Source organism: Eublepharis macularius, chromosome 8 (genome assembly GCF_028583425.1).
Source record: "Eublepharis macularius isolate TG4126 chromosome 8, MPM_Emac_v1.0, whole genome shotgun sequence".
NCBI classification, from domain to species: Eukaryota; Metazoa; Chordata; class Lepidosauria; order Squamata; family Eublepharidae; genus Eublepharis; species Eublepharis macularius.
In genome coordinates this window covers 30,272,682-30,298,648 of record NC_072797.1, presented here as the reverse complement: position 1 = coordinate 30,298,648, position 25,967 = coordinate 30,272,682, and the positions used below count along the sequence as shown (strand labels likewise).

The window sequence follows — 25,967 nt, the reverse complement described above, 5'->3', positions numbered from 1 at the left end:
GGTTATATTGCTTCAAGCAGTGCAATTTGTTTACTGTGGTGGCAGTATTCTATATACCTATGGGATAGAATGCCTCACTTGGAGTGTGCAGAGGGAAAAAGAAGCATGCACATCTTTGCTTTCTAAAATTTTGTACTTCATAATGTTGTGGAGTCTTCAGGTGGGACCGTAGACAATAACTGTGTGTTCCAAATGGTGCTCGGCTAATACTAAGTGTCACCTTCAGTTCTGAAGGTCCTTTTTTTCTTTTTTACACTTGCAGGAAAATGATTAGAAAGTCGCATGCTGGCTTCCAGCACACCCTTGTTGGTTGCTTATTTTTTATATCCTGCAACATTCCAAAGCCTGGGGTGGGATTTAGTTCCCAGTTGCTTGTTCTAAGGCTGCTATAAAGCATCTGATGAAGATGCTTGGCAACCTTGATTGTTTAACTTGAAACAACTTGTAAGTGAAAATGTTTGTTTTCTTTTTCATGCTCCCCACGTAAACTCCTTGCAGGAAACAACAGCAAACTGTAAGTAAATAAAATTTGAGCATGATCCGGCACTGAATGTTTGCTGGCTGTTGCGTTTTTTAAAAAAACATCTTTGCTGGTAGACTGCTTCCCCCCTTCTTCTCCGTAGTTCAACTCCAAAGCTGGGCAGTTTTAAGTGTAGAGCACCCTGATAATTATGACAATTGGCCCTGTCTCCGCTAGAAGCCATTAATATTGCAGCATTTTATGAGTTGCTCCTCCAAATAAATTGTACAATGGCCCATTCTGTACCCTGTGGTAGAAAACTCAATTGTTAACTGTTTGGGAGAAAAAAAAATCTCCCCTTGTGCAGGAGAAATCAGCACATGGCCTAGTTATACATCTAAAAATAAACAGAATAGGTTCAGTTGCTCTCTGGTAGTGGTAATGTTGTGTGTATGTAAAGACCCCTAAAATCACAGCCAACATGGCAACCCCTGGTGTTTTCAAGACAAGATGATGCGAGGTACTTCGCCATTGTCTGCTTCTGCATAGCAACTCATCCAAGTACTAACCAGGGTTCAGCCTTCTTAGCTTCTGAGAGTTGATGAGATTGGGCTAGCCTGGGCCATCCAGGTCAGGGTAATATGTGATTACAATCAGTTATTTCATTATAATTCTACCATAGCTAACTTCCCATGGGCTCTAATGTTCATATCCAATGTGGTGTAATGGCTAGAATGTTGGATTATGGTTAGGATCCCACAGAGGATTTCTGCAGATGGAAGAGATTTCTGTCTACAGAGTGCCCCATCTTGTGGGCCTTGGAGACTGCTCCCCCTGGAACTGTGGAACAAGGGAATGACCCAAAAGCACCCTCTTTCCATTCATGGAAATCCTACAGTAGATCTACTCCTCCCATCAGGTTCAAATTCCACTAAGCCATGAAGCTACCGGATGACCTTGGGCCAGTCATTCTCTCAAAGCCTTACCGACCTCCTAAAGTGATTATGAAGATGAGACCAGGAATGACAAACCATGTATGCCATCCTGTGCCCCTTGGAAAAAAGGGAGAATAAAAATGCGCTAGATAATTAGGTAGATAACTTTAGGGAAGGAATTTCATTCCAGTTTCTTTGGCTGCCTTCTCTGAGTAGTCTGTCCTTTCTGAGATGGGGGAGACAGTTGATTTTTTTTATGGGATTGTCCTTGTTTTTATATTCTTTCTTAATTTTCTGTAATCTACTTGTTGTAAAACAGAGGTCCCCAATCTTTGAGTCTGTGGGCGCCTTTGGAAATCTGGTACAGGGTGGTGGGCACAGCCATAAAAATGACTGCCACAGGAGATGGAGCCATCCACAAAATGGCCACTGCAGGAGGTGGAAACACATACAGAGGAAGCCCAAGTGCAAGGAAGAAAAGTAGTAATTTTAAAGAATACACTGAGAAAGAGGAATGAGAGAGAATAAAATGAACACTGTGGTGCCTGCTGCCAAAACGTTATTTTAATCTGCACAGCCAATCATGTCTCCAGTGGCCAGTCAGAAGCCCTGCTGGGCAAGGGCCTTACCCACTTTCTAAAATCACTTGGTGGGTATCAGGAAAGGTGTTGGTGGACCCACAGGTGCCATGTTGGGTACCCTCACAATAAAAGTAATTTCACACTGTTTTCCATGAGCAGCTGTAGCTAACTTAATGCAAAGCATTTTCTAAAACTGGCTGCCGTTATATTTAAGAATATATGCTTATGCTTGGGCTTAATGCTGCTTAGAACCTGTACTCCCAGTTGGCCATTTTAGCTTACGATAGGAACCATCCCTGGATAGGGGCAGCTAGCTCTTCTCTAAGCTACGTTGGGAAGCTGGATGTACCAAGAGTAATCTGTGCTGTCCTGATAGTTGGTCTTTCACTTGGGATAGTGAGGATTGCCATACATGAGTCGACTGGGAAGCGCAAGGGCATCCAGTCCCAGGGATCAGTACTCCTGGGTGCTGTGCTTGCTGATTTTTAAAAAAGCTTTTCATGTCTACTCTAGGCTTGGAAGTGTTTAGGCTAACATTGTACATGCAGATTTTGCCAGTTCTTCTAATGTGGTTTTCCAGAACAAAAAACAAGTACAGGTCCGTAGAATATCATTATTTAACTCTGCTATGGATATAAACGTTAATATTTGAAAAGGCATATTTTTTGTCATGCTGCTTCTCCTAAAATAGATGAAATTTGCCAAGGCAAGTCATGTGTGGTTGCCTGTCTTGTTGACACATTAGACTTGTGGGCTTGTTCACATAGTGAAAACTGGCTCACCGTAATATGTTCAGAGCCATCTATATTCTTATGTTTTCCCCAAGTTGTGCAGAGAGGGTGATAAGTAAGCCGACTCACAATGGAAATAGCAGCTGATATGGGCCGATGTATCACTGGATGGTTCACCCATTATGCCCTCTTGTGTGAACAATGTCTCCAAGATATGTGACACATCTTGGGTTTCTACCATGTAATGTATACTATGCATCAATTCTATTCTTAACTTTATTAAAATAAGAATTGCTCGTTTTGGCTACTCCTCCAGGAAAATCTTTTCAAAAATATTTCATTTCCTCAATACTTGAGCATATAGGAAGCTGTCTTTATAAAGTATCAGATCATGAGTTTCTCCTCATATTCAGTATTGTCAGCACTGTCCAAAGTTAGTTTTGAGCACAAGATTTCAGGTGGTGGTTTTTCTGAGCCCTGTAATCTTGTCTGTTCTCAGGATTGAATCTGAGAGATAGTTCTTAGATGGGGTATATCATGCACTCTAGTAGCATGCTGTGTCACGTCTGACAACAACAACAACATTTGATTTATATACCACCCTTCAGGACAACTTAACACCCATTCAGAGCGGTTTACAAAGTATGTCATTATTATCCCCACAACAATCACCCTGTGAGGTAGGTGGGGCTGAGAGAGCTCTGAAAGAGCTGTGACTGACCCAAGGTCACCCAGCTGGCTTCAAGTGGAGGAGTGGGAATCAAACCTGGTTCTCCAGATTAGAGTCCCACCGCTCTTAACCACTATACCAATCTGGCTTTCTTTCTGTCTTTACAATACAGAGTAGTAATCTTTTGGGGAGGAAGGAATAATGAATGATTGGATATGATGATGATGTATGCTGAAAAGAGCCATATAGAAATGAAATTAACTGCCAGCCTAAATTCACGTGATTTAAGATTTGTCTTATGTCTAAGGATTGGACAGTTCTGCAATGATTCCTAACTGAAGCAGCCACTAGAGTGGTATGGAAATTACTTATCAGGAGAAGTAATTTGGAGTCTATAGTGGAAAGTGGTAGACTTGTGCTTGGTTTACAGATCCAGTGTAAAGAAGTCTGTCTTTCATGAAGGTGTGAAGAGTGAGATGAATAGCAGTTCAAGGTTGATGTCTTACTAGCCTAGCCGACATTTCACCATAAACTCTTTAATCTACTTGTCTGCCTACCTACCATGCTGACAAGGGGAATATAAAGTTGACAGGTTATAAAAGGGGATTTGCCTATAAATCTGAATGTAGTTCTGGGGAGCTAGGTCCTTGAATAACTTTATCTGCTTATAAAAAATTCTTCCCAATGCAATAAAGTTAGTCATTGTAAGGAGTCTCTGCAGCTTTGCTTCTATTTGTACTTTCTTCATCTTTGTAAAGCAAACCCTTAGTGGGTTTTGGTAGTCTACATGTGTTCAGTAAATTTAGCAGTCTGTTTATGCAAAAGGATGTTATGCTGTGTGTGCATATATAAACTTCTTTGCAATGAAATTGTATTTTTCTATTAAGTTCAACGTTCATAGCTGAAAAACACAATGATTTTTGCATTTGCCAAAGGTCAGATCCCAGCACCTGTGTGTATTCATTGTATATTGAATAGAAATCAAAACTGAAGTTACATAATTCACCATTGTGTGTGTTGGCTTCCCTACTAAAATAACAAATCTGAACTTCAAAGTTCCTTGTATTACAAAACTGAGAAGAAATCTCCAGTATAGTGTACAATTACTGCATCTTCTTGGAAGATGTTTGCTTTATAAACTTTTATTATTAAATGTCACTAACAAACTATATAAATTATCAAAGTAAACTGAAAAAATCCTTTGTACTAGGGGATGATCTTTTAGCTCTTAAATATAATTTAAGTTTCTTATTGTATCCCAAGCATTGGAATACAAAACATAAAACTGAATAACCAGAGCACAATCCTTACCCGTTATCAGTTAAGTATAAACTGCTTTTGTGATTAAATATTTTTTATTTATTCACTTCATTTATACTTGCTTTTCTCCCCAACGGGGACCCAAAGCGGCTTACATCCTCCTCTCCTCTATTTTATCCTTGCAAGAACCATGTGAGGTAGGTTAGGCTGAGATAGTGTGACTGGCCCAAGGCCATCCAGTGCACTTCTATGCCAGACCAGAGATTTGAACCTGGGTCTCCCATATCCCAGTCCAACACTTTAACCACTACACCATACTGGTGTCCATATATAAAAACAGCTTTCTGTTTATATATACATTTATGAAGGAAATTGCTATATAATCACCTTAAAACTTAAAGTACTAGATGCCATGCAAATTGGGGGACATTCCAGAGGTGAGGTGCCCTGCTATTCCTCTGTCAGTCAGCTCTCTACAGTGGGCAGGGGTGCATGCAGATCAGGGCTTTAGATGCTGATCTTAATGGGTGGACTGGTTGCTACTTTTCTGAGACCTGACATCGCAGTGGATGTAAGGGGGAAGATAATCTATGCCCTTTAAAAATGCTAACTGGTACATCAGACAGAATGAGTGTGCTTAGGCGTAATTTAAAATAAACGAGTACTACAATAGAAAGACTATGGTAAACTTTCCAGAGTTGTGGTTTATGCTCAGGCCTGAAGCGTGTTTCCATAGCCACTATTGGTTGTCTTCTATTGTAACATCTGCCACTGACTTTGACATTTTGGGAATGGTTTCTCTATGTCTATCTGTAAAAGACTTTTATATTGTAGAGTACTTTATCCACATCATGTTTCCCAGTCTGATCCTGCTTCAATACTGCTCTCATGAAAAATTGAGTAGGTAACACATTTGGACGTAACTTTTTCACATTTAAGTGCTCCAGAGTTCACTGCAAAATATAATGGTCTGAGTCAGAAATATGCAGAAACCAGCTCCGAGTCCTTATCTTTATAGGCAAACATGCTTCTCATACAGATTTTTGCCAATATACACCTGATAATTGGAAAATAATGACCAACATGGATGTAAAGATGTATCTGACAAAGAGAGCTGTGGCTCTCGAAAGCTTATGCTTCAATAAAGTTGGTTAGTCTTAAAGGTGCTACTGGACCCTTTACTATTTTGCTACTACAGACTAACACAGCTAACTCCTCTGGATCTATCAACATGGATGTGACATTTTGAAAAATTCCTTTGGCCTACCAAGATCAGATTTATGATGGGGAAAAATGTGGCTTAAATCTGTTTTTATTCCCCTTTTATAATTCTTGGTAATACTTTATTTCAATTTCTTTAGAGAATGTCTGAATGTATCCAGCTTTCATTTGCTGTTTGTAGAATTGGCATTTACACGGTAAGCAATAAGTCACCTTTTGACACTTATGTATGTTTCTTGCAGATTAGTTCTTTGTGCATTAGAGCTGGTTACCCTGTTTATTTCTAGTCAGTAATCAGGTATATGTGATTAGCTAGATCTAATAATAGAAGGCTGCACAAATGAGCAACTGTGCTTCAGTTATGTTCCTAAAAATAGATCATGTTTTGAAGGGTATGGATTTATATATTAATACAGATGCATTTTCACAAGATAATACATATTGAATTAAAACGTGGCATGTTAGATGTATGGAACAGTGGTTCCTTGATAATGATGTGTTAGAAAATTCAAGGTTAAAGGCGAGTCTACTTTATCAAGACCTTCAAATGAAGTCTGTAGTGTGAATAAGTATTGTACAAATTGTATTGGACACATGCCATACTTCCCATTATTTCAATCACACCAACAGATAGACTGGATGGAGTATTTTATAGAGATGGGCACGAACCGGAAAAAACCCGAACCATGTGGTTTGTGGTTCGTCGCATTTCACGAACCATGAACCGAGGACTTTCATGAACCTTCCCCAGTTCATGAACTGGTTCTTTTGGTTAGTGAAAATGTCACATCCAAGACAGCAAATCGTCGCTTCTGGGCCAGTAGAAGGCCACTTCCGGGTCAGCAGAAGGTCTGCAGGAAGTCCATCCCCTGTTGCCTAGGAAACTGATTGATTGGTGCTAGGCTCTCTGCAGTGATGAACCAAAAAACGAACCAGATGAACCAGCCTAAAGTTCGTGGCAGTTCGTCAGAAATGGGCTCTGACGAACCGCCGGTTTGCGAACCACAAACCGTCCTGGTTCGTCACAAATTTTGGTTCGTATTTCGGTTCATGCCCACCTCTAGTATTTTAGTTGTTAAAATGATTGCATTTTTATTTTGATTAATCTGATAGTGCTTAAGAAAGGGTGCATATGTATTCTCTCTCTTTCAAAGTGGTAAGAAAATAGACAACTCCTTTTTGTATTTCAGTCAGTTTTAAAGGCACCATTTGCATTCACATAATCATTGCAATGCGTCTTCTGCCTGTCACTATGGTGGTGAGTACCAAGTAGAACTGAACTTTGTGCTTACCACATAGGTGGAAAGGCCTTACCTGACCGGTGGATCTTTCCTGAGCTTCTTGAACAAAGGATGAATAACATACAATAGTTTTATTTTGTACCTGTGGCATCAAGAATGTGTGTGCTGACTTAGACAGGGCACTGGGTATCCTTTAACAACAAATGTGTTGAACTTCTCTTGTAGTGACCTAGTTTTGAGAATGCATTGGTTACCTAGTTTTGAGCATGCATTGGTCTGGGAAGTGGGGGATAATTGGCAGTGGAATTCTGAGTGAGGGATGGGATATGTCCACAACAGCCATTTTTTGGATAGGATAGGAGTTTGACATTGCAGAAGATCATGGCAACACCACCCGACCATAGTATATTAATTTTGCTGTAAGACTTAGTGCTGTAATTTTTATTTAGTAATATATTACCTCAATATGTGGCTATTGTTCTATGTGGCTATTGTACAAAAACCACTTAGTGTTTTTACATGCATAATGTGTTACTTCTTGACTATGTGTGGCAAGTGCTGCCTTTATTGTTGGATTGAGTTCATAACCTATCACTAAGTTCTCTGTGATTTCATTGGTATGACTGGCACATTTGATCTATAATATATGCTCTGAAAGTAACTGGGACTATGCATAGGAGAGCTGCTGTAGCATAGTGGTTAAGTGAATGGATTGCAAATCAGCACTCTGCTAGTTTGACTCCCACTATTGCCGTGAACTCTGCAGGTGGCCTTTTGCAAGCTACTACTCTCAGCCCCAACTCACAAGATGTATTGTGGGGATAATAATAACATTGATTTTGTTCACTGTTCTGTGAAAGATGGTATATAAGCACATTACTTTTGTTGTTATTATGTTACGAAACCCACCACGTGCCCGCTGGATCCGTATCAGTCATGGCTGGTGAAAACCAGTGGTGCCAGAATCAGGGCCCCTTTAACTGATATCATTAATCTATCTTTGGGCTCCAGGACTTACCTGAGTTCACTGAAGGAGGCCGTGATGCAGCCCTTATTAAAGAAACCATCACTGGATCCTATTAATCCAGCCAATTACCACCCTGTTTCGAATCTTTTTTTTCTGGGTAAGGTAATTGAGTGGGTGGTGGCAGAACAACTCCAGCTATTCCTGGACCCATACTGGTCTGGCTTCTGACCTGACTATGGCACTGAGACAGCACTGGTCACCCTCACAGATGATTTGCGATGACACCTGGATCAAGGTGAGTTGGCACTGCTGTTACTTCTTGATCTTACAGCTGCATTTGACACCATCAATTATGATCTTTTGATCCACCACCTCAGCGCTGTGGGGATATGTGGAACAGCCCTGCAATGACTGAACTTTCTCCATGGTGGGGGACAGACGGTGGTGCTAGGGGAATAGATGTCTGCATGCCATCCTTTGGTGTGTGGTGTCCCCCAGGAGCCAATTCTTTCCCTGATGTTCAACATCTACAGCACACCCTTGCCCAGGTGGTTCATAGTTTTAGGCTGGGTTGCCACCAGTATGTGGATGACACCCAGCTTTATCGATTGAGGGACAGCCAGCTGGACGTTGCACCGGATGATCTGACCAAGGGTCTGGATGCTGTGGCGATATGGTTGAGGGAGAGCCGCCTTAAGCTGAATCCTATGAAGATGGGGGTCCTGTATCTGGGTTGTGGATTGACAGATTTGGAAATCCATCTCCCAACCCTTGATGGTGTGCAGCTACAGCCTTTGTCGATGGTGAAGAGCTTGGGTATGTACTTGGATGCCATGCTTCTACGCAGGCCCGGGTCACAGTCGTTGCTCGGTGTGCCTTTTTTCATCTCTGGCAGGTCAGGCAATTAATTGGCACCTTATCTCTTGTCCCAGGACCTGGCTGCAGTGATCCATGCAATGGTCAACTCCCGGTTGGACTACTGTAACTTGCTCTGTGCTGGGCTGCCCTTGGGCTTGATCCAGAAGTTATAGCTGGCCCGGAATGCAGTGGCATGGGTCCTTATGAGGGGCTCCACTCAGGGCACATATCCATCCAATGCTGTGCCAGCTGCACTGGCTCCTGGTTGAGTTCTGGATCTGGTTCAAGGTGTTAGTTTTGTTATTCAGGGCTCTTAATGGACTGAGATGAAACCACCTCTCCCATTATGTCCCCCACAGGGCCTTGGATTCGACTCAAGCAGTTACTGGTGGACTCTGGCCCGAGTGATGTTCGCTTGGCCTCAACCAGAGCCAGGGCCTTTTTAGCTCTGGCCCTGGCCTGGTGGAACTCTCTCCCATTGGAGATTTGGGCCTTGCAGGATCTGCTGCAGTTCTGCTGGACCTGTAAGACAGAGATGTTCCACTGGGTCTTTGGTTGAGAGCTGGTGATCTGTCCTTTTTTTTTTTTTTTTTTGACAGCCATGCCCCATTCCATGGCTGCCCTGAGTGGTGTATTGTAGCTGGACCGGTAGCTCTTTTATAGTAATCTTTGAAAGACTGACGATGCCTGTGTTGGGGAATCTAGGAGCAACTACATCTAGCTGTGCAGATATTATTATTGAAAGGTTTCAATTTATTGTGAATTCAGTATAAAGCTGTACTCATAGTTTAATCTCTGTAGTTTAATAATACTTTTATGTAATTTGTAGTAATTCTGCAGTAAAACTTTATGGGGTGGTGTCGTAATCTCATTTGAAAGTTTCCTAAGGAAAAAGAAGCTTTTCAAGAAGTAGTTATAACTGAAGGTCTTAAAGTAGCTAGGAGGGTATGGAACACTGTTCTTGATAGGTATCGCCTGGGTTCAGCTGCAGAGCTCTTTGAAGATTCTACGTCCAATTTCTTCAGTAGTTACTGTATCTGAGTCAGACAGCTATATCAGACATTCCTCACTTTATAGCACAGAAAAAATCCGCTGGATTTCCCAGTCTAAGCATATTGCCACTTACAAGTTTGGAAGAAAGAAATGAGAAGAATTTTGTTGCCAGCCAATTCATGCAGCTGCAAGTCTCCTGTGTTTGATATTCAAAGGTAGTAATGCTACTTGCATTACTGTGAGTGTGACACTTTTCTTTGTGACCAAATAATATATTTTATTTACCACAAAGATTGTATTTTCTATTTAACTCCTATTTTTTTACCCTTTAGATATCAAAAGGTAGATACATGTGCTAAAGTACCATAGAGCCAGTTTGGTGTAGTGGTTAAGAGTGCGGGACTCTAATCTGGAAAACTGGGTTTGATTCCCCACTCCTTCACTTGAAGCCAGCAGGGTGACCTTGGGTCAGTCACTGCTTCTAGGATCTCTCTCAACCCCACCCACCTCACAGAGTGTTTTGTTATGGGGATAATAACATACTTTGTAAGCTGCTCTGAGTGGGCATTAAGTTGTCCTGAAGGGTGGTATATAGATCGAATGTTGTTATTGTTATAGGGTGCATCAGTTTGCAGTTTTCTATCAAGTGTATTTGCAGTTTTACTTGTAGAAAACTAAGGCATTTGTAACTTTTAGATTCCATCAGTATGCCAAATATTGCAATTTTATATGTGAAACAAGTTATAGTTATAAATGATGTGTTTATTGTTGTTAGAGCAGTAAAATTAGGTTAGGTTTGACAGGACAGTAAATTTTGGATATATTTCAATTCCCTCCCCCCAAACTTTCTTTTTAAAAGGGGAGGGGGAGTTTTTCCCCATGACTTCAAAAATTCTGGAAATTTTACATCTCTAGGTACACAAATCTGACATTAAAAATGGCAACATCCAGAAACCAGTGGGAGAACACTTCAATCTACCAGGACATTCCATCAAGGACTTAAAGGTCACTGTAGTTCAACAGAAATTTTTCAAAAACAAAATCCAACGGGAAGCTGCTGAATTGGAATTCATATGTAAATTTGACTCAGTCAGGCTGGGATTGAATAGAGAGTATGAATGGTTATCTCATTATCAGAAGTAACTGACTTCCTTAACAGAAGCAAACTGATCTCCATATCGGAAGCTACTGTTTGCATCTACTCCTCCCTCCCCTCTCCACCTGACCAGTCTGACAAGTTTCTTCTTGCCCTCCATGCATCTGATGAAGAGAACTGTGATTCTCGAAAGCTTATGCTACAATAAAGTTGGTTAGTCTTAAAGGTGCTACTGGACTCTTTTTGATGTGGTAGATAGTTTCTGTGGTCTTTAAGTATTTTAGTGCCACCACTAAGCATGAAGCCTAGGTAAGTGGATAATTTTTTAAAGAGAGGGCTTGGGGGAATAGTTTAATATGTTTTTTATGTGATAGGCTGTGACTCAGTGGTAGAGCATCTGCTTGGCAAGCAGAGGTCCCAGGTTCAATCCCTAGTATCTCCAGTTAAAAGGACCAGGGTAGAAGGTGATGTAGCAAACTCTGCCTGGGACCCCGGAGAGCCGCTGCCAGTCTGCTTAGACTGTACTGACCTTGATGGTCCAAGGGTCCAACTCAGTGTAAAACAGCTTCATGTGTGAAGCATAGTGAAATGCTCTGGGTGAGCTTTTTTGAGATGTAAGCTAAATGCAAACATAAAAATGGCATTTTCCAGAGCAAACTTTGCTATCATTAATGTTTTCTCCTATACTTTGAAAGCAGTAATAGTTTACTGTGTAAAACATCACCCCCCACCCCCCAATGTTGTTCATGAATTGTAGTATGGTGAGGTTAGGACAGAGGCTGGTTTTCCTTTATAAATAACTTTTATTTTAATTTTTTGAAAGGCATTTAGCTGTTGAAATCATTCTTCCTCCCTAAGAATTTAGATAACAATCATATGGAATATTACTTTTTCCCTTCCACTGTGAGCAAAACAAGTCTCTTAACAATGTAATAAAATCCTTTAGACTGTATTCATAATGGAGCAAAGCCGGCATTAAACTTTTGTCCCATGGTTTCCCATTATGAGGGGGAAATGAAATGCACGGCTTTTAGGCTACATCCTGTGTACTCCTCCCTTTCCTGTTGTATGATAGACGCAAGCAGGGAAAAATCCAAGTATGTAACAACACAAGGGAAACATTTTGTTGTCCTTGTTTCATATTGGATATCACCACCTGTTCATTCATAATTTCCCTTGGCATACTGTGACAACTATCAATAACAGGATTTTGTCCTGTACCCAAGTTCAGTATATTAACTATTGACTCATTCTAGTTCCCCATTAGAGGCAGTAAATCCTAGTGAACAATGTGTGGAACATTAAAATCCTTGGTTAGACAGGGACCTGTGATGTAGCTGTGGCAGATTCCCTCCCCCCCCCCCCGCCCTGCTCACCTGTCATGACATCAGGTTTGGTTATCCCCATGTGTCTCCTCATACTTGAGCGTGTACATGCTACAAAGTCTTATATAGATGGACAATTGGGGTTGGGAAATAGTAACTGCTTCAAGGCCTACCCAGTATATGTAGCTGAGCAAGAGTTTGAATATCTTAAGGTCCACATACAACAACTTAGCCACACTGAATATGCAGGGTGTTTGAGGTTTTGTGTCCCGGGGGGGAAACATGCTTTATTTAGGCTTAGTGCCAGAAAACAAATTCTGTTAAGAGAAATTCCATTTATCTTTTTAAAGCTGCTGAAGAAATAAGCCAGAAATACAGGGAGGGAATATATTGTTTGTTTAAAAAGTGTTCTAGTAGGCCTTTTTCTCAAGAGACCATGTTCAACCTTATGCGGAGATTTTCTTTTTCCTCCATATGGCTAGTAGTGACAGAATTAGAAGAGCATATCAAAGAGAATAGTTTTACATGTTGCTGCCAGTCATTTGCCTGTAATGATAATAGCAACTATACAACAAATAGGAATACTCAACAAATTTTGGGTATTCTGTGGAAGAAAGTGATTTTCAACTGTAGACCAGGATTTCCCTGCCTCCTCCTCCCTATCACAGCCCCAAATTCCCCTTAAATGCTTCTCCTGAGGAAAAGTGACCCTTGCAGGAACTCTTGAGAATAGAGATGGGAGCAAACCGGAAAAAACCCGAACCGTCTGGTTTGTGGTTCGTCGCATTTAATGAACCACGAGCTTTCACGAACCTGCTCCAGTTCATGAACCAGTTCATTTGGTTTGTGAAAACATCACATCCAGGCCAGCAAATTGTCACTTCCGGGTCAGCAGAAGGTCTGCAGGAAGTTCATCTCCTGTTGCCTAGGAAACTGATTGATTGGTACCAGGCTGTCTGCAGTGACGAACCAAAAAATGAACCAAATGAACCAGCCTAAAGTTCATGGTGGTTCATCAGAAATGGGCTCTGATGAACCACTGGTTCACAAACCACAAATTGGCCCAGTTCATCGTGAGCTTTGGTTCATATTTCAGTTTGTGCCCATCTCTACTTGAGAGAGATAGTTGGAGGTCTGCAGTGGGAAGGGGGAACTGGACTACTGCTGCTGCCTCCTGTTTCGAGAAGTCTTTCCACTGTGCCTTAGTCATGAACTCTTAGTTTTAGGTCTGCAGCAGTGAACCTTGATTGATTTATTTTGGTGTCTTCCTTGGTCCCTTAGCAAACCATTCATCCTCTGCAGCCATAGTGCTATTTCTTAGGCAGGAAAGAACTTTGTGATTATGGGCACTTCTCCCAGCTCTCTAAAGCTGAGACAGGCAGCCACAATGATAGTGGTGTGCTTATTCTTTGTTGGAATTCCTTCTGTTGCTTCTTGGGAGCCCTGTGACTGGAATGGTTCTCATCTAACCATGGAAGGATTGCTGTGGCAGCTGAAAGAGAATGGAAGCCTTGGCTGGCTGGCTACTTGTTTGTGAAAGGCTTATTGAACTTCTGGGATACTCATTGGCAAAATATTACCTTGGAGGTTTGGAGGGAGGAAAGGAAACCATCACTAAATGTTATGTCAGAATAAGAGCAACATCCACATAAGCGTTCTGTGGAGGTGTATATATGGCTCATATAAAAGACCGAGAGTATGTTTTTGTTATAGTCTTGACCCCTGTATTCAAATAGATGGAGTGCTTTATTCAAGTGACGGGCCAGTGAGTTATGCAGTCTGTGCTTGTTTTCTCACTGTGAATGCTAGCCTGCTGTGAATACCAATCTATCTCAGAATCCGAATTTGCTAAGCTGCGTTATATTAGGAATACTGAAAATTGCCATTTAGCCATGACCTGTGCTGTAATTCTAAGGCTCAGGCTATATTGGATAGTGGCAAAACTCCAGGCAAAACTCCCTAATGAACTTGAGTCTAGTATTGAAACCTGATTATGAAAAGACTGCTAAAATAAAAAGACAAGTTAAAAGCCTTGGCACCTTCTTCTTGTCATACTCCTTTGGCTACTTAAGCTGCATCCTATGTTTTACTAGCCAGGGCAGTTGACCCGTATTAAAGATATGGTTCTGTGGTTGCTGCATATAGTTTGGCTCTAAAATGCTAGATGTCTTAATACTGAAATTTCAAGACACCTGGTAAGTAGTATGAAAGGATTGAAAATCGAATGCGAACCATTAGTTCTAAAGTTCTCAATATAGAAACTATGAATTTAAGCCTGCTTTGATGGTTCAAGCTGTTGTAGGTTGTGAATGGCAGGAAGCAAATGCTGGCAGGAGCCCTCCCTCCTTTAAAAAGGTACTCTTGTAAAAATTATGCATGCTGGACTTTTTCCTAAACAGGATGTAGATATAAATAATTCAGGGCAAACTGAGTTTAGTTTCAGGAACTTTCTCACAGCTACCTTTTACAATATGGAATTTAGTGACTTCTAGATGATGTGTTGTGCATTGTTAATAATATTAAAATGAAATATTCTTAGCAGTATTGGAACTAACAAGCTTTCTGATGCTTGAAAATACCTTTTTCTTTCAAAGTTCTAGTGCATATGTTGCACTGTCCGTATTAACGTAATCTAGATTCCTAAAAAAAAAAATGGTGATCTATTTATCTGGAGGAATAAAAACCAATGAAGTTCTTCAAAAGACCCACAGGGGATACATCTGTGCACAGCTGGGACATACAGATGGGTTAACGCATCTAAGGATGCAACTCAGAATCTCTGTTTTCAGTGGATCTGGATTGCACTCCATATTTGGAAGCTAATAGGTTATTCTGTTACCAATTGGGTTTAATTAGTAGTACTACATTGGAACCATCATAAGCCTTTATTAGAACAGAATCCCCCACGTGCACACCCCAAACTGCATCATCGTAACCATATCATTTTATGTAGGTGTTTCCACCAAACCAGTAACAGGCGTCTCTTGTGGTTTATATTATAAAATTGTCTCTGAAAACAGTGAGCACAAATATGCTTGACACATTTATCTGTGTATGTTTGTTTTTAATAGGACAGAATGTTCCTTGTCTTACGCTTTGTGTCACTTCGAGCACTGTTTCTGCAGCAGGGATTTCAGCCTTCTCGGCCCTCTAGAGCTCCAGGAGTCCAAAATTGTTTGTTTGTATTATAAGTATTCATGAACTGTTGAGATATTTGAGCAGAAATGAAAGCATCTACCCTTGATAGCAATATGACTGTCACTGAGCCAGTAGACTAATTTTTGTTCCATAAACTTAAAATACTTATAGTCCTGTGAGATTCTCACATCGTGTGATCTCTCTACTAAGTTCTTAAATGATGGCTGTCTTCTGGCACTGACTCAATAAGGTTGCCAACATTTACGTGGTGGCTGGAGATCTCCGGGAATTACAATTGCTCTCCAGGCTACAGAGATCAGGTCCCTCGGAGAAAATGGCTACTTTGGAGTGTGGACTCTATGACATTATACTCTGCTGAGATCCTTCCCTTCCCCAAACCCTACTCTCCCTAGACTCCCTTCCCCCCCCCCAAATAATCTCCAGAATTTCCCAGCTCACAATTGGCAACCATAATGGTTGAAAGAGCAGAGATCATGAAGGGCATGGGGCTTCTGACCTTTGATGCGGTTCAGTTGATCCTGGCTGACTCAGTTAAGAGTCTAGGGATTATACTAGACCCAGCACTGCTGCTAGAGAAGCAAGTAAATGTAGCTTCAAAAAAGAATTTCTACCAATTCAAACTAACCTGGAAGATAGCCCCATACCTTGACATGGCTGATCTGGCCACCTGGATTCATGCCACAGTAACATCAAAACTAGACTGCAGTAATGCATTCTATATAGGTCTCCCTTCAAAGTCAACTCAGAGGCTCCAGCAGGAGCAGAACACTGCAGTATGTTTACTCTCAGGAACTAGATAGAGCATGCAGATCACTTCCATTCTGCAGTCACTCCATTGACTTCCCATCAGCTACTGGTCTCTATTTAAGGTTATGACCATTGCAGTCAAAGCCCTTCATGCCCTTGGTTCCTCATATCTGTACAACCACCTCTCCCCCTGTGTTTTGCCTGTGGCAGCTTTGCTCATCTGAACAGGGCCTTCTGCCACCCTGTAGTTGGGCAAAATCAACAGCTGTCTGTACACATGCTTTCTCTGTAGTAGCTCCCACCTTATGGAATGGTGTACCTGAGGAAGTCCAGAGAGCTCCCCCCACCCAACCTTCTGCTAACTATGCAAAACTGAATGATTCAGGAGGGCTTTCTACCCAGATTACAGGGCTGTGTCATAAGAAATACTTTAGAGAGATGTCATGGTAGGGACAGGAACTATTGACTACACCATAGGGTATTGTCTGCTGATGAAGATATGCCTCTTCTAGGAAGCTTCCGGGTTGCTAAACATGCCATGTTAACTGGTTATGCTATGTTTCAAAAAGATTTCATCTCTGTCCTTGGCTTTATGCTTGTTTCAGATTTTCTGCTTCCATTCCCTATTGTCTGCTCACTGAATGTTCTAACTAGAGATGGGCACAGACTGGGAAAAACCCACAGGCCACGGGTCCGTGGTCCATGGCGTTTCACAGACCACAGATGACGAACTTTTCATGGTCCAGCACCGGTTCATGAACCGACCGATTTGTCGGTCCAGGCTGGCTCTGGGAGCGCTCTAACCCCGTTGCTCCAGCTGATTGGCAGGTATGCCAGTCAGCTGGAGTAAGGGGGGTATGTTAAAGTGCTCCCAGCACTGCTTGTCAGCAGGCTGGAAGTGTTCTAACCCCCTTGCTTCAGCTGACTGACAGCTAGCCAGTTAAATGTTAAAGTGCTCCTGGCTAGGGGTATGCAGGGACGGAAAGATTTGGTTTCCCTACTTCAGAATTTCTCCTTGGAAAACCGCTTATTGCCCTTCAGAAACTGCTTATTGCCCTGCTTTGGTATGCTCCATGAAGATTTGGAGCAAACTGAAACTTCTTGCCCCACCCTCTGCAGTCCAGCAGGGAAACGGCCCTTTCTGGGCTTCAGTTGACCCGTGGAAGGAGGATCCCCCTTCCGTGGGCCATCTGAAGCCTGGAGAGGGCCCTTTAAACTCCAGCTGGCCCATGGAGGGAGGATTCCCCTCTGAGGGCCAGCTGAAGTGTGGAAACTGGGAAGTCCTGCTGCCACTTATTTCATCCAATGGGAGGAGGAGGGAACCCCCTCCTCCCTCTCCCATCAGGTGAAATAAGCGGCAGGGTGGGAAGTTTCAGTGTGCTCCGAATCTTCACAGAGCATACTGAAGTAGGGCAATAAACGAATTCCCCTCCATGGGCCTACTGAAGGTTATAGATGATCCAGCATCCTGAAGAACAGTTCTTAGTAACTTCTCCCATCATTCCCTGAGAGCCAGCAAATAAGGTCAGCTAATCAATTTCTGTGCCTGTTAGAAAGCTACTTGTGTTACGTTGTCCAGTATGGGGAGTGGAAGGGAGGGATTAGATGGTTGTTGTGGGTTTTCCGGGCTGTATTGCTGTGGTCTTGGCATTGTAGTTCCTGATGTTTCGCCAGCAGCTGTGGCTGGCATCTTCAGAGGTGTAGCACCAAAAGACAGAGATCTCTCAGTGTCACAGTGGAGGGATTAGAGTTTGAGAAAATCAGTATAGTCCGGAATAAGCAAGAAAGGAAACAGATGGAAGTGTATGATGCTGGGCACATGCTGTACTACTTGTTCAGCCTAATAATTTGTAACAAAAACAGACATATGCTATGTTAAATGTGGCCTGGGCCTGTTATGTTCACCATTGTTTTTGAAGAGTAGTCATCACAAGGATAGGTCAAAATTTAAAATTTAAAAAGTGGTGGCCAAGAATCTGTCTGATGTCATTCCGTCTTCAATGCTTAAGCAAACCTCTGCCTGGCCTGCACTTGAATGGGAGAATAGTAGGGAATGCTGAGTGCCTTACAAGAAGCGCAGGTACAAATATAGCCAATATAATGGAACTTCTACCAACCCAGGGGGTGTCTGTAACTGAAAGGTATGTGAAAAAAACTAAGCATTTCTGTTCCATGAAATCTGTTAAGTGATTGGAAATGCAGGTTCTGGAATTCTGAACATAAAAACAAATGTCTCTTTTTGTCATTACAAGACCCGACCTGGGGGTCCTGAGCCTCTCACACCATCCTTTCTTTAGTATTGCCAACAACCTGGAGAAAAAATGTCTGGTCTCTTGGCGTGTTATTTACCAGATGCTGTTATTTATCTCCATGCTGTAAAGAGCTTCAGCCTCTCATATCCATGCATTAGGCCAGAATTAAAAGGGGCAAACCATTTTTTTCCCTTCAGGTTGTTGGCAACTCTCTTTCCTCGGTGTGCAAATGAAAATGCTTCTGGTTTTGCTACAATTCATAGCTTGTAATTTTGTCTGCACCACAAACTACTGCTTGTTCTCTTGATGTTAACTTTCTGCTTCTTTCTGTGAAGGTGCTATAGTAGCATGTAGTTTTGGCCTTGTATGAATGTGCCCCTAACCTAAAAATACAGAAACAAGGAGGAACAATCAGTAGGTGGAAGTGATTATTACTTTACATTTGTTTAGTGCTTCCAATGTGGAAAGTGTTTCGCATGCATTAAATACAAGAATCCTAACAAGCTCAGTTAAGATCAGTCATTGTTAATCCCATATTGTAAATGAGAGGCTGACTCTTATCTAAGGATGTTCGATGTGCTTGAGCCACAAATGAGATTTGAACCAGGGACTCTTAGATCATACTTTATTCTACTAATGTCTAGGCTGACAAACCCATGACTATGCATTATGATCCTATGAAAATACCACGCTGGCAGTCATCCCCAGACATTTTCTGCATCTGTGCCTGACTAAGATGAAACCAAGTGTAAAAACAGCCACCTCTGGATTTGCAGGAAGAAAATTGACTGTATTTGCTTTGTGATATGTAGTTTCACCTTCATTTGTTGGCATAAAGCAATGGGGGAGGGTGTGTGTGATGCTATAGCTCTTTCAGTTATGTCCACTTTCCATGCTGCTGTCAGGAACCAGGTTGCAGTGTGTAGTCTTCAGTGGGAGGGTAGAATTGTTAAAAATCCCTCCCTGTCCACTTTCAGAAGTGTCATCTCATGGGTGGAAAACAGGGTTTGTATCTCAGACACAATATTGAAAGCCGATATAGAAAGTAGGTATTAAGAAAAAAGAAATTGAGTGACCACCAGTAAGATTTTCCTTTCAGATCCCAGTTTCTGCTCAGGTTCAGATCATAAAGTCTAGAGCTTTTTACTTGGCAGGAGGCTAACAATCAGACATGCTATTGGCAACAAGAAATAGGTTTGCAATTATACAAATATACATATTTTTAAAGTGTGTAATGGACCACTAGAGGGCACAGTTTAATCTTTTATGAATCAAATACCACGTGAAGTTGTTTTTGCCAAGACTGCTAAACACTTTTTAATTTACTAGTAAGGATATAATATTAACAGCTCCTACGTAACCTTCACAAATGATAAACAGCGTGATGCTACATGTACAGTTCTGTTAGCCTGGAAAGTCCCTGATTTTTCTAGGTGTTTGAAATTTCATAGACATACAGATCATTTTATCTGTATTCTAGAGTGGTTATTCCTAATTACTCGTTAAAAGTTCCTTGAGTTTTTGAGAACATTGTAGCAGTGTAATAAAGGTACAGCATAGACACAAAATACTATAGGTCAAGTGTAATAAACTGGATTCCAGAAAGGAGGGTTGGGGTGGGGGGGAGAGAGAGATCTAGATGAATGTTCTTCCAGGAACAGCCCCCTGCGTGCATAAACTTTGGATTCTCTAGAGTGCATTTTGCCCAATTTCATTAGTAAATGACAGTTGGCTACACCTTGCTTGCTAACAGTTAAGGTTGTTTCAAGAGTGACTTTTCCTTACCTATCTGTACAGAGATAAACAAGCAAATTGCTGGCAAGAACTTCATCTACTGTAGGCTTTGTTTCACAGAGGAATTGGGAATGTGGTCCTGGTGTCTGAAATAAACTTCTTTCATCCTCATTAAAGAAATGTCTTGGTTTAAATGAGATATAAAATATATAAAGATAATTACATTGTAGCTTGCCTCTTCATTTAAACCACATTAATTTAAGACTGCTCCATGTTGCAAAGATTATGGAAAAAATACTTCATTGTTATGAGACCAATAACTTCTTAAAGAAAGAGGTTTCTAACACAGGGCAGAGACGAAAGGATAGAAGGAATACAAATTGAATTAAAGGCAAGCAGAAATGTGGTTTACCATGGTTAAAATGCACAGTGCAGATTGTTGATGGATATATAAATAAAATATCCTTTGTGTTCGATTGGCATGCACATTTCCTGGATAAGGTAAGCCATATAATTAAATGGATATACATTTATTTGTTTCAAGCCACAGAAGATGGCAGTTGTTTCCCGTAAGCAGTCTGCCAACACATTGGTACCTCTGATCAAAAAGATGCCCTTTATTTTAGTCTTGTAGCTAAGAACAAAGCATTTACCTCTACATCTGTATGTTACCAGGCACTTTGGCTGAATAATGGGTTCCAGTAAGCTGTTCCTCTAGAAAATTTAGATGAGGAATCAAGAGACCACCATGCTGATCCTGATGGAGTGCGAGACCGGGGCTGCTATCCCAAATACACTGTGGAGCAAATCCCATTGAACTCCATGAGGTTTACAGTCACATACTCATAGAGATGTTGTGAAGAGAATGATGTAAGCCACTTTGGATCCCCATTGAAGAGAAAAGTGGGGTATAAATTTAAGTAATTAACTACTAGAAAGGTTCATAGGATTGTACTACGGGTATGGAAACAGCAGTACATGGTCCCCTAGTCAGAGTAACTTCCTATAACACAGCATAAATTGTGTTTCTATGATTTCCATAGTTATAGTAGTAGTTTTCATCTAACTTTTTTACTTTTGCTGAGACCATGGCCCTTTAAAATAATTTAAAAAATTGTTACCTCCCTTTCCCATTTGTTCCCCAAGGAGCCCTGGTCCACAAACCTACACCAGCAGGTTGTTGGTGTCTATCTCTGTGGTGAAATCCATAATAATTTGTTAGCACAGTTGTTTCATAGCTTTTATAATAAATCTTGCTGACAATTGTGAATAAAACCATACATCTGGCAAGCCTGGTTTTTAAGTTGTGCCATGTATTTGCAGGATGAGGGAGCAGCTGAGCTCTTGTATGCCTCACTCAGTTGTGAGGATGTTTTAAATAAATAAATTCTCACCGCCAGGTTTCCTGTGGGTCTCCACTGTGTAATGACAGACGGCCAAAAATTAGGCTGTGGTTAGGAAGTGGTTGTACAAGTCTGCCATTGGCTAGCAATAGCTAAACCACACATTTGATGGAAGAACTGTATTGTAAAAACTTGTTCCACTAGTTTAGGTAGAAGATCAGTTCCTGAATACATCCCTTTTTCTTGTTTTTTGGCTGTAAGAAACTTTCTGTTGTCTTTGTACATCATTCTCTGCAGCAGGAGTCCACATTTATTCTTTGGAAGAAGCATGTGTCAGTGGTAATGGCAAAGTGGCCTTGCGGGAAAGCTGTTCCATCTTATAGTACGTCCCCCTTCCCGCCAATCTACATTAATCTTGGAAAAATAAGTTCCGATGGTGATGGTGATGATGATGATGATAACATTCGATGATGATGATAACATTCGATTTATATACTGCCCTTCAGGACAACTTAATGCCCACTCAGAGCGGTTTATAAAGTATGTCATTATTATCTCTACAACAAAATACCCTGTGAGATGGGTGGGACTGAGAGAGCTCTGAGAAGCTGTGACTGACCCAAGGTCACCCAGCTGGTTACAAGTGGAGGAGTGGGAAATCAAACCCTGTTCTCCAGATTAGTCCCTCGCACTCTTAATCACTACATCAAACTTCCCCAGATTACTAAATAAGTGAAATGTTATATATCTATCTTCTCTTTCCGCTGTAATATGAACTTCTGATATTGCAGAAAGGGCTGCATTTAAGTGAGTGAGCAACGTCTGTCACAAATCATCAAATACCTACTTGTTTTTGAAGCATATTCTACCTCTAGCATACCACTTCACTGTGCAAAGCTTGAAGCCTTCCTCCATCCTAAAGAATGGTAGAGCCACTAAAATTAGAGGAGGGTACCTTGGGGAATGGTTGGATCCACCCATCATCCAGAGATTGGTTCTCTCCAGTTGTGTTTTTGACAAGCCCTTGTCCCTGCTTGAGCCAATGTTCCTTGCATGTCTGCAGCTTCTGAGATTACCAAAGGGAGAGGACGGGCCATAACCATCAATGGTAGAGCATCTGTTTTGCACGAATCCCTCCAGAAGCAAAGTGAAGCAAGGGGACCAATATAAAACCAGAGAATCATGCCAAACCAGTCAATGTCACGAAAACCAAACTGAAACAAGGGACACTGTTGCAACTTACCCCAACAGAATCAGTATCACTCACAACTTGTCCTCCTCCTCCCCATCCCAGACACCAGACCAACTCCACTCCACCAAAAGACAGGAGAAACCAATGAGTCTTTGACTCTCAAACCAGTTCCTCCAGCATGCAGCACAGGTCTCTTAGCAGTGCATCAGTAGGCAGGCAGCAAATCTACTGTTAAATCCCTTCCTGAAGGCAAAGCAAAGTGTCCAAGACAGGCAAGAGAGCCAGCAGCTCTCAGCAGCAATCTCTCTTCAAGACCAGACGACACAAAATGGAGGCTGCTCTGAGAAAAGCCTGTTTTTTTAAAAAAACTCTTTTGCAGGCAGTTTGAAAAAGGTCATCTCCTTCTCAGAGAATTCCATTGGCCAATCAAGGAGAGCTCTTGTGTGGATTGGCCTCTCATTCCGCCCCTTGGGGAAAAAATGCAGGAGAAAACAGGGAAACAGCCAACCAAGAGGCTGAAGCCAAGTTTCCCAGACTGGATCCCCGTATTGGATCTGGGATTCTCTAATTTGATCCAGGAAAGCTAGATTTCGCTGGATCAGCATAAATCTGGCTCCCTCTCCCAGTTTCCAAATCTTGAGTCAGTATACTTTACCTACTGCAATCTGCCTGATATTCAACATATGATACAGACGACACTTCAAAATCTGGACCTAAAACATCTTATTTATTGGCTTAAATTACTGTCTTCCACCCTTTTTTTGTCTTAATAGTTGCCTGATGCAGAGTTCCAGAGAACTTAAAAAGTTTATACACTGTTTAGCAGTGCTTTGGTCCTAATAAGTTTTGCATGGCTTTTTTTCTTTTGGATTTTGCATAAGGTATATTTTTATTGTACCTTGCATTTTTTAATTACATTGATACCATTTGGAGAGAGTAAGGAACAACTTTTTTTTTTTAAAGTGTACCCAGTATAATGCAGATTTCTGCTTATGGTGGAGAAGATACTAGAAAATAGCCAAAATGAGCCTTGGGTAGGTCAGGCAAAAGTGTCAGGCAGATAGACTGTGTAGAACAAAGGCGTGGATAACAATCAGAGAGCTTTGTGCAGGATAGAACTAAATACTGAATTGTTTTTAGACCCTGCCTGAATATTTTCCAGCATATTGATACTAATGATGGACTGATTTTTTTTTACCAAGAACTCCAGGATTGTGTGTCAGGTACTGGGTACTGTTTTGAAGTTGCATGAAGGCACTGGAGGGTTTGTAAAGGGAGATAAACTGTAGTCTCTATGATTCAAAGTGCTTTGCTGTTGTTTTGGGTGTCCCACTTGAATCTAATTTGTGTATTACTGGGGTGGCGTTGGATTCACTTCCCCATTTTCTAGTCCCATGTTGCTTCAGTAACATCTGCAGAAAGGAGGCAAGTTGGTCAGCAGAAGGATATGGTTCCTTCCCATGCTGGTGTTGCCAGTAACCTATCAATCCTGCCTCTGTGTCCTTGGCTCTGTACTCTTGGCAGAGAGCAATCACTACAAGGCCCACTGGGAGTTCCTCATCCACCATTTTGGAGCCGCTAAATATAGGAAGCTACAAAAAATGCTATTGGCTCATTGTTGTATGTATTGTTTATGTAAGATTTATGTTTTCAGGGGAACTGGAATTGTGTTAAGAAATGTCTGGTGGGAGCAACCTAACACTTCTCGCTAATCTGTTCCAGTGTGGGTGTGCATGTTGCTTGCTAGTGGTTTCTCAACTGCACTGTTTTTCTGAAATAAGCTCTCTGTTGGGGAAAGGGAATATGTGTTACAGAAAACCTGATCTTATTTTTATTTGACATCTCTAACTATCTTGCATTTGGAGCACACTGTCTTGAAGATGAACGTCCCCCAGTGCCTTGTCTGGAACAAAATCAGTTGGATTGTAGTATAGTAACATCCGCATGTGCTGTTGCCAGTAGTCACTTTTATAAAATTCTTGATTTTGTTTTAGACAGTCAGCAACTTTTGCCACCTGGACCAAACGTGGCACCTACAGCTCCAGACCCAGAAGCTACAGAAAGAGATGGGGGCATAAGTGAACAATTGAATGAATGATTTATTTATTACAATCAAAGACCAGTTTAGAAGTAAATACAATACCCACAATGATACAAAAACCCGTTACCTAAATTGTGTCAAAGTGAATGAATATAATCCATTAGAGTCATAGCAGCTGCACAAAAACTGGCCATTTTATCTGTGATCCAAGGGCCATGGTCCAAGTGGAGAATGGCAATATATGATTCCTCTGATCTATCTGGATTTTTTTGAAGAATAGGAGTAATAAAATCATGTCTAAGATCACAGTAAAAAGGTAATTCAATAGTACATGCTCAACAGTTTCAACTACCCCACTTTCACAAGGGCATGCTATAATAAGTGGGTTTTTCCTGCATTAGATATCACAACCGTTTCCAACGCTTCTGCAAAGAACACTAATTGGCAACTATTAAGTAGAGATGTGATAGATGTTTGTATTGCATGTATTCTCTAGTCACTCCACTGGCTATCAAATGGTTCGTGGGTTCAATTTAAGGTATTGACTGTCATCTTAAAAGCTCATCATGACGTAGGACCCACATATCTGAAGGACCTCCTCTCCCAGTATGCCTTACAGCCACAGCCGTGCTCATCTGAGCAAAGTCTGCTGAAGGTGGTGCCTGCAAATGGATCTGCAGCTGCCTGTACTGGAGTATCCTTTGTCGTGGCTCCCACTTTGGGAATGGCCTGCCTGGAGAGGTCAGGAAGGCTCCCATACATCTTTCATTCCACTGAACATGTAAAACAATTGTTCAGGAATTTTTCAGCAATAAAAATAAAAACTAAATTGAAAAAAAAGGAATGTGTTTTATAAAGCTGATTGGGCTGTATTGAAGTAGAATTGTGCAGGACAAGAGGGTCCTTTTCCGAAGAGGCATGGGTTGTAATTTATGGCACTGTTTATTTTATGTATTTCCTATTTTTACTGCATTATCTCATTTTGTTGTCCAGTTTTCGCTTTTTCTTATCATGCTATGATGGATCCCCCTTCACGCCCCCCACTCTGAGACAGATTTTCATGCCAAAATCAAAGTATGCTTGCTTTGCTGAGCAGCCTCAAGTAGTATGTCTCTGCTTATAGTTTAACATTCTTTTTGTCCCATCCTGAGAAGCAGTTAT

At 41.4% G+C, this 25,967-nt stretch overlaps 1 protein-coding gene across 3 annotated transcripts in view; it reads left to right on the top strand.

Annotated features, from left to right (window-relative positions):
- ARL15 (ADP ribosylation factor like GTPase 15) overlaps window positions 1-25,967 on the top strand; it is a 223,944-nt gene that overhangs the window by 16,977 nt on the left and 181,000 nt on the right. The window contains exon 1 of one of the 3 annotated variants that reach the window (XM_054987174.1): window positions 5,999-6,055. The exons of the other annotated variants lie outside the window; for them this stretch is intronic. Within the exon in view, the coding sequence (XP_054843149.1) occupies window positions 6,002-6,055 (54 nt within the window). The 5' untranslated portion in view covers window positions 5,999-6,001. Of the gene's footprint in view, window positions 1-5,998; window positions 6,056-25,967 lie in introns of those variants that run through there. 3 annotated transcript variants of the gene reach the window in all.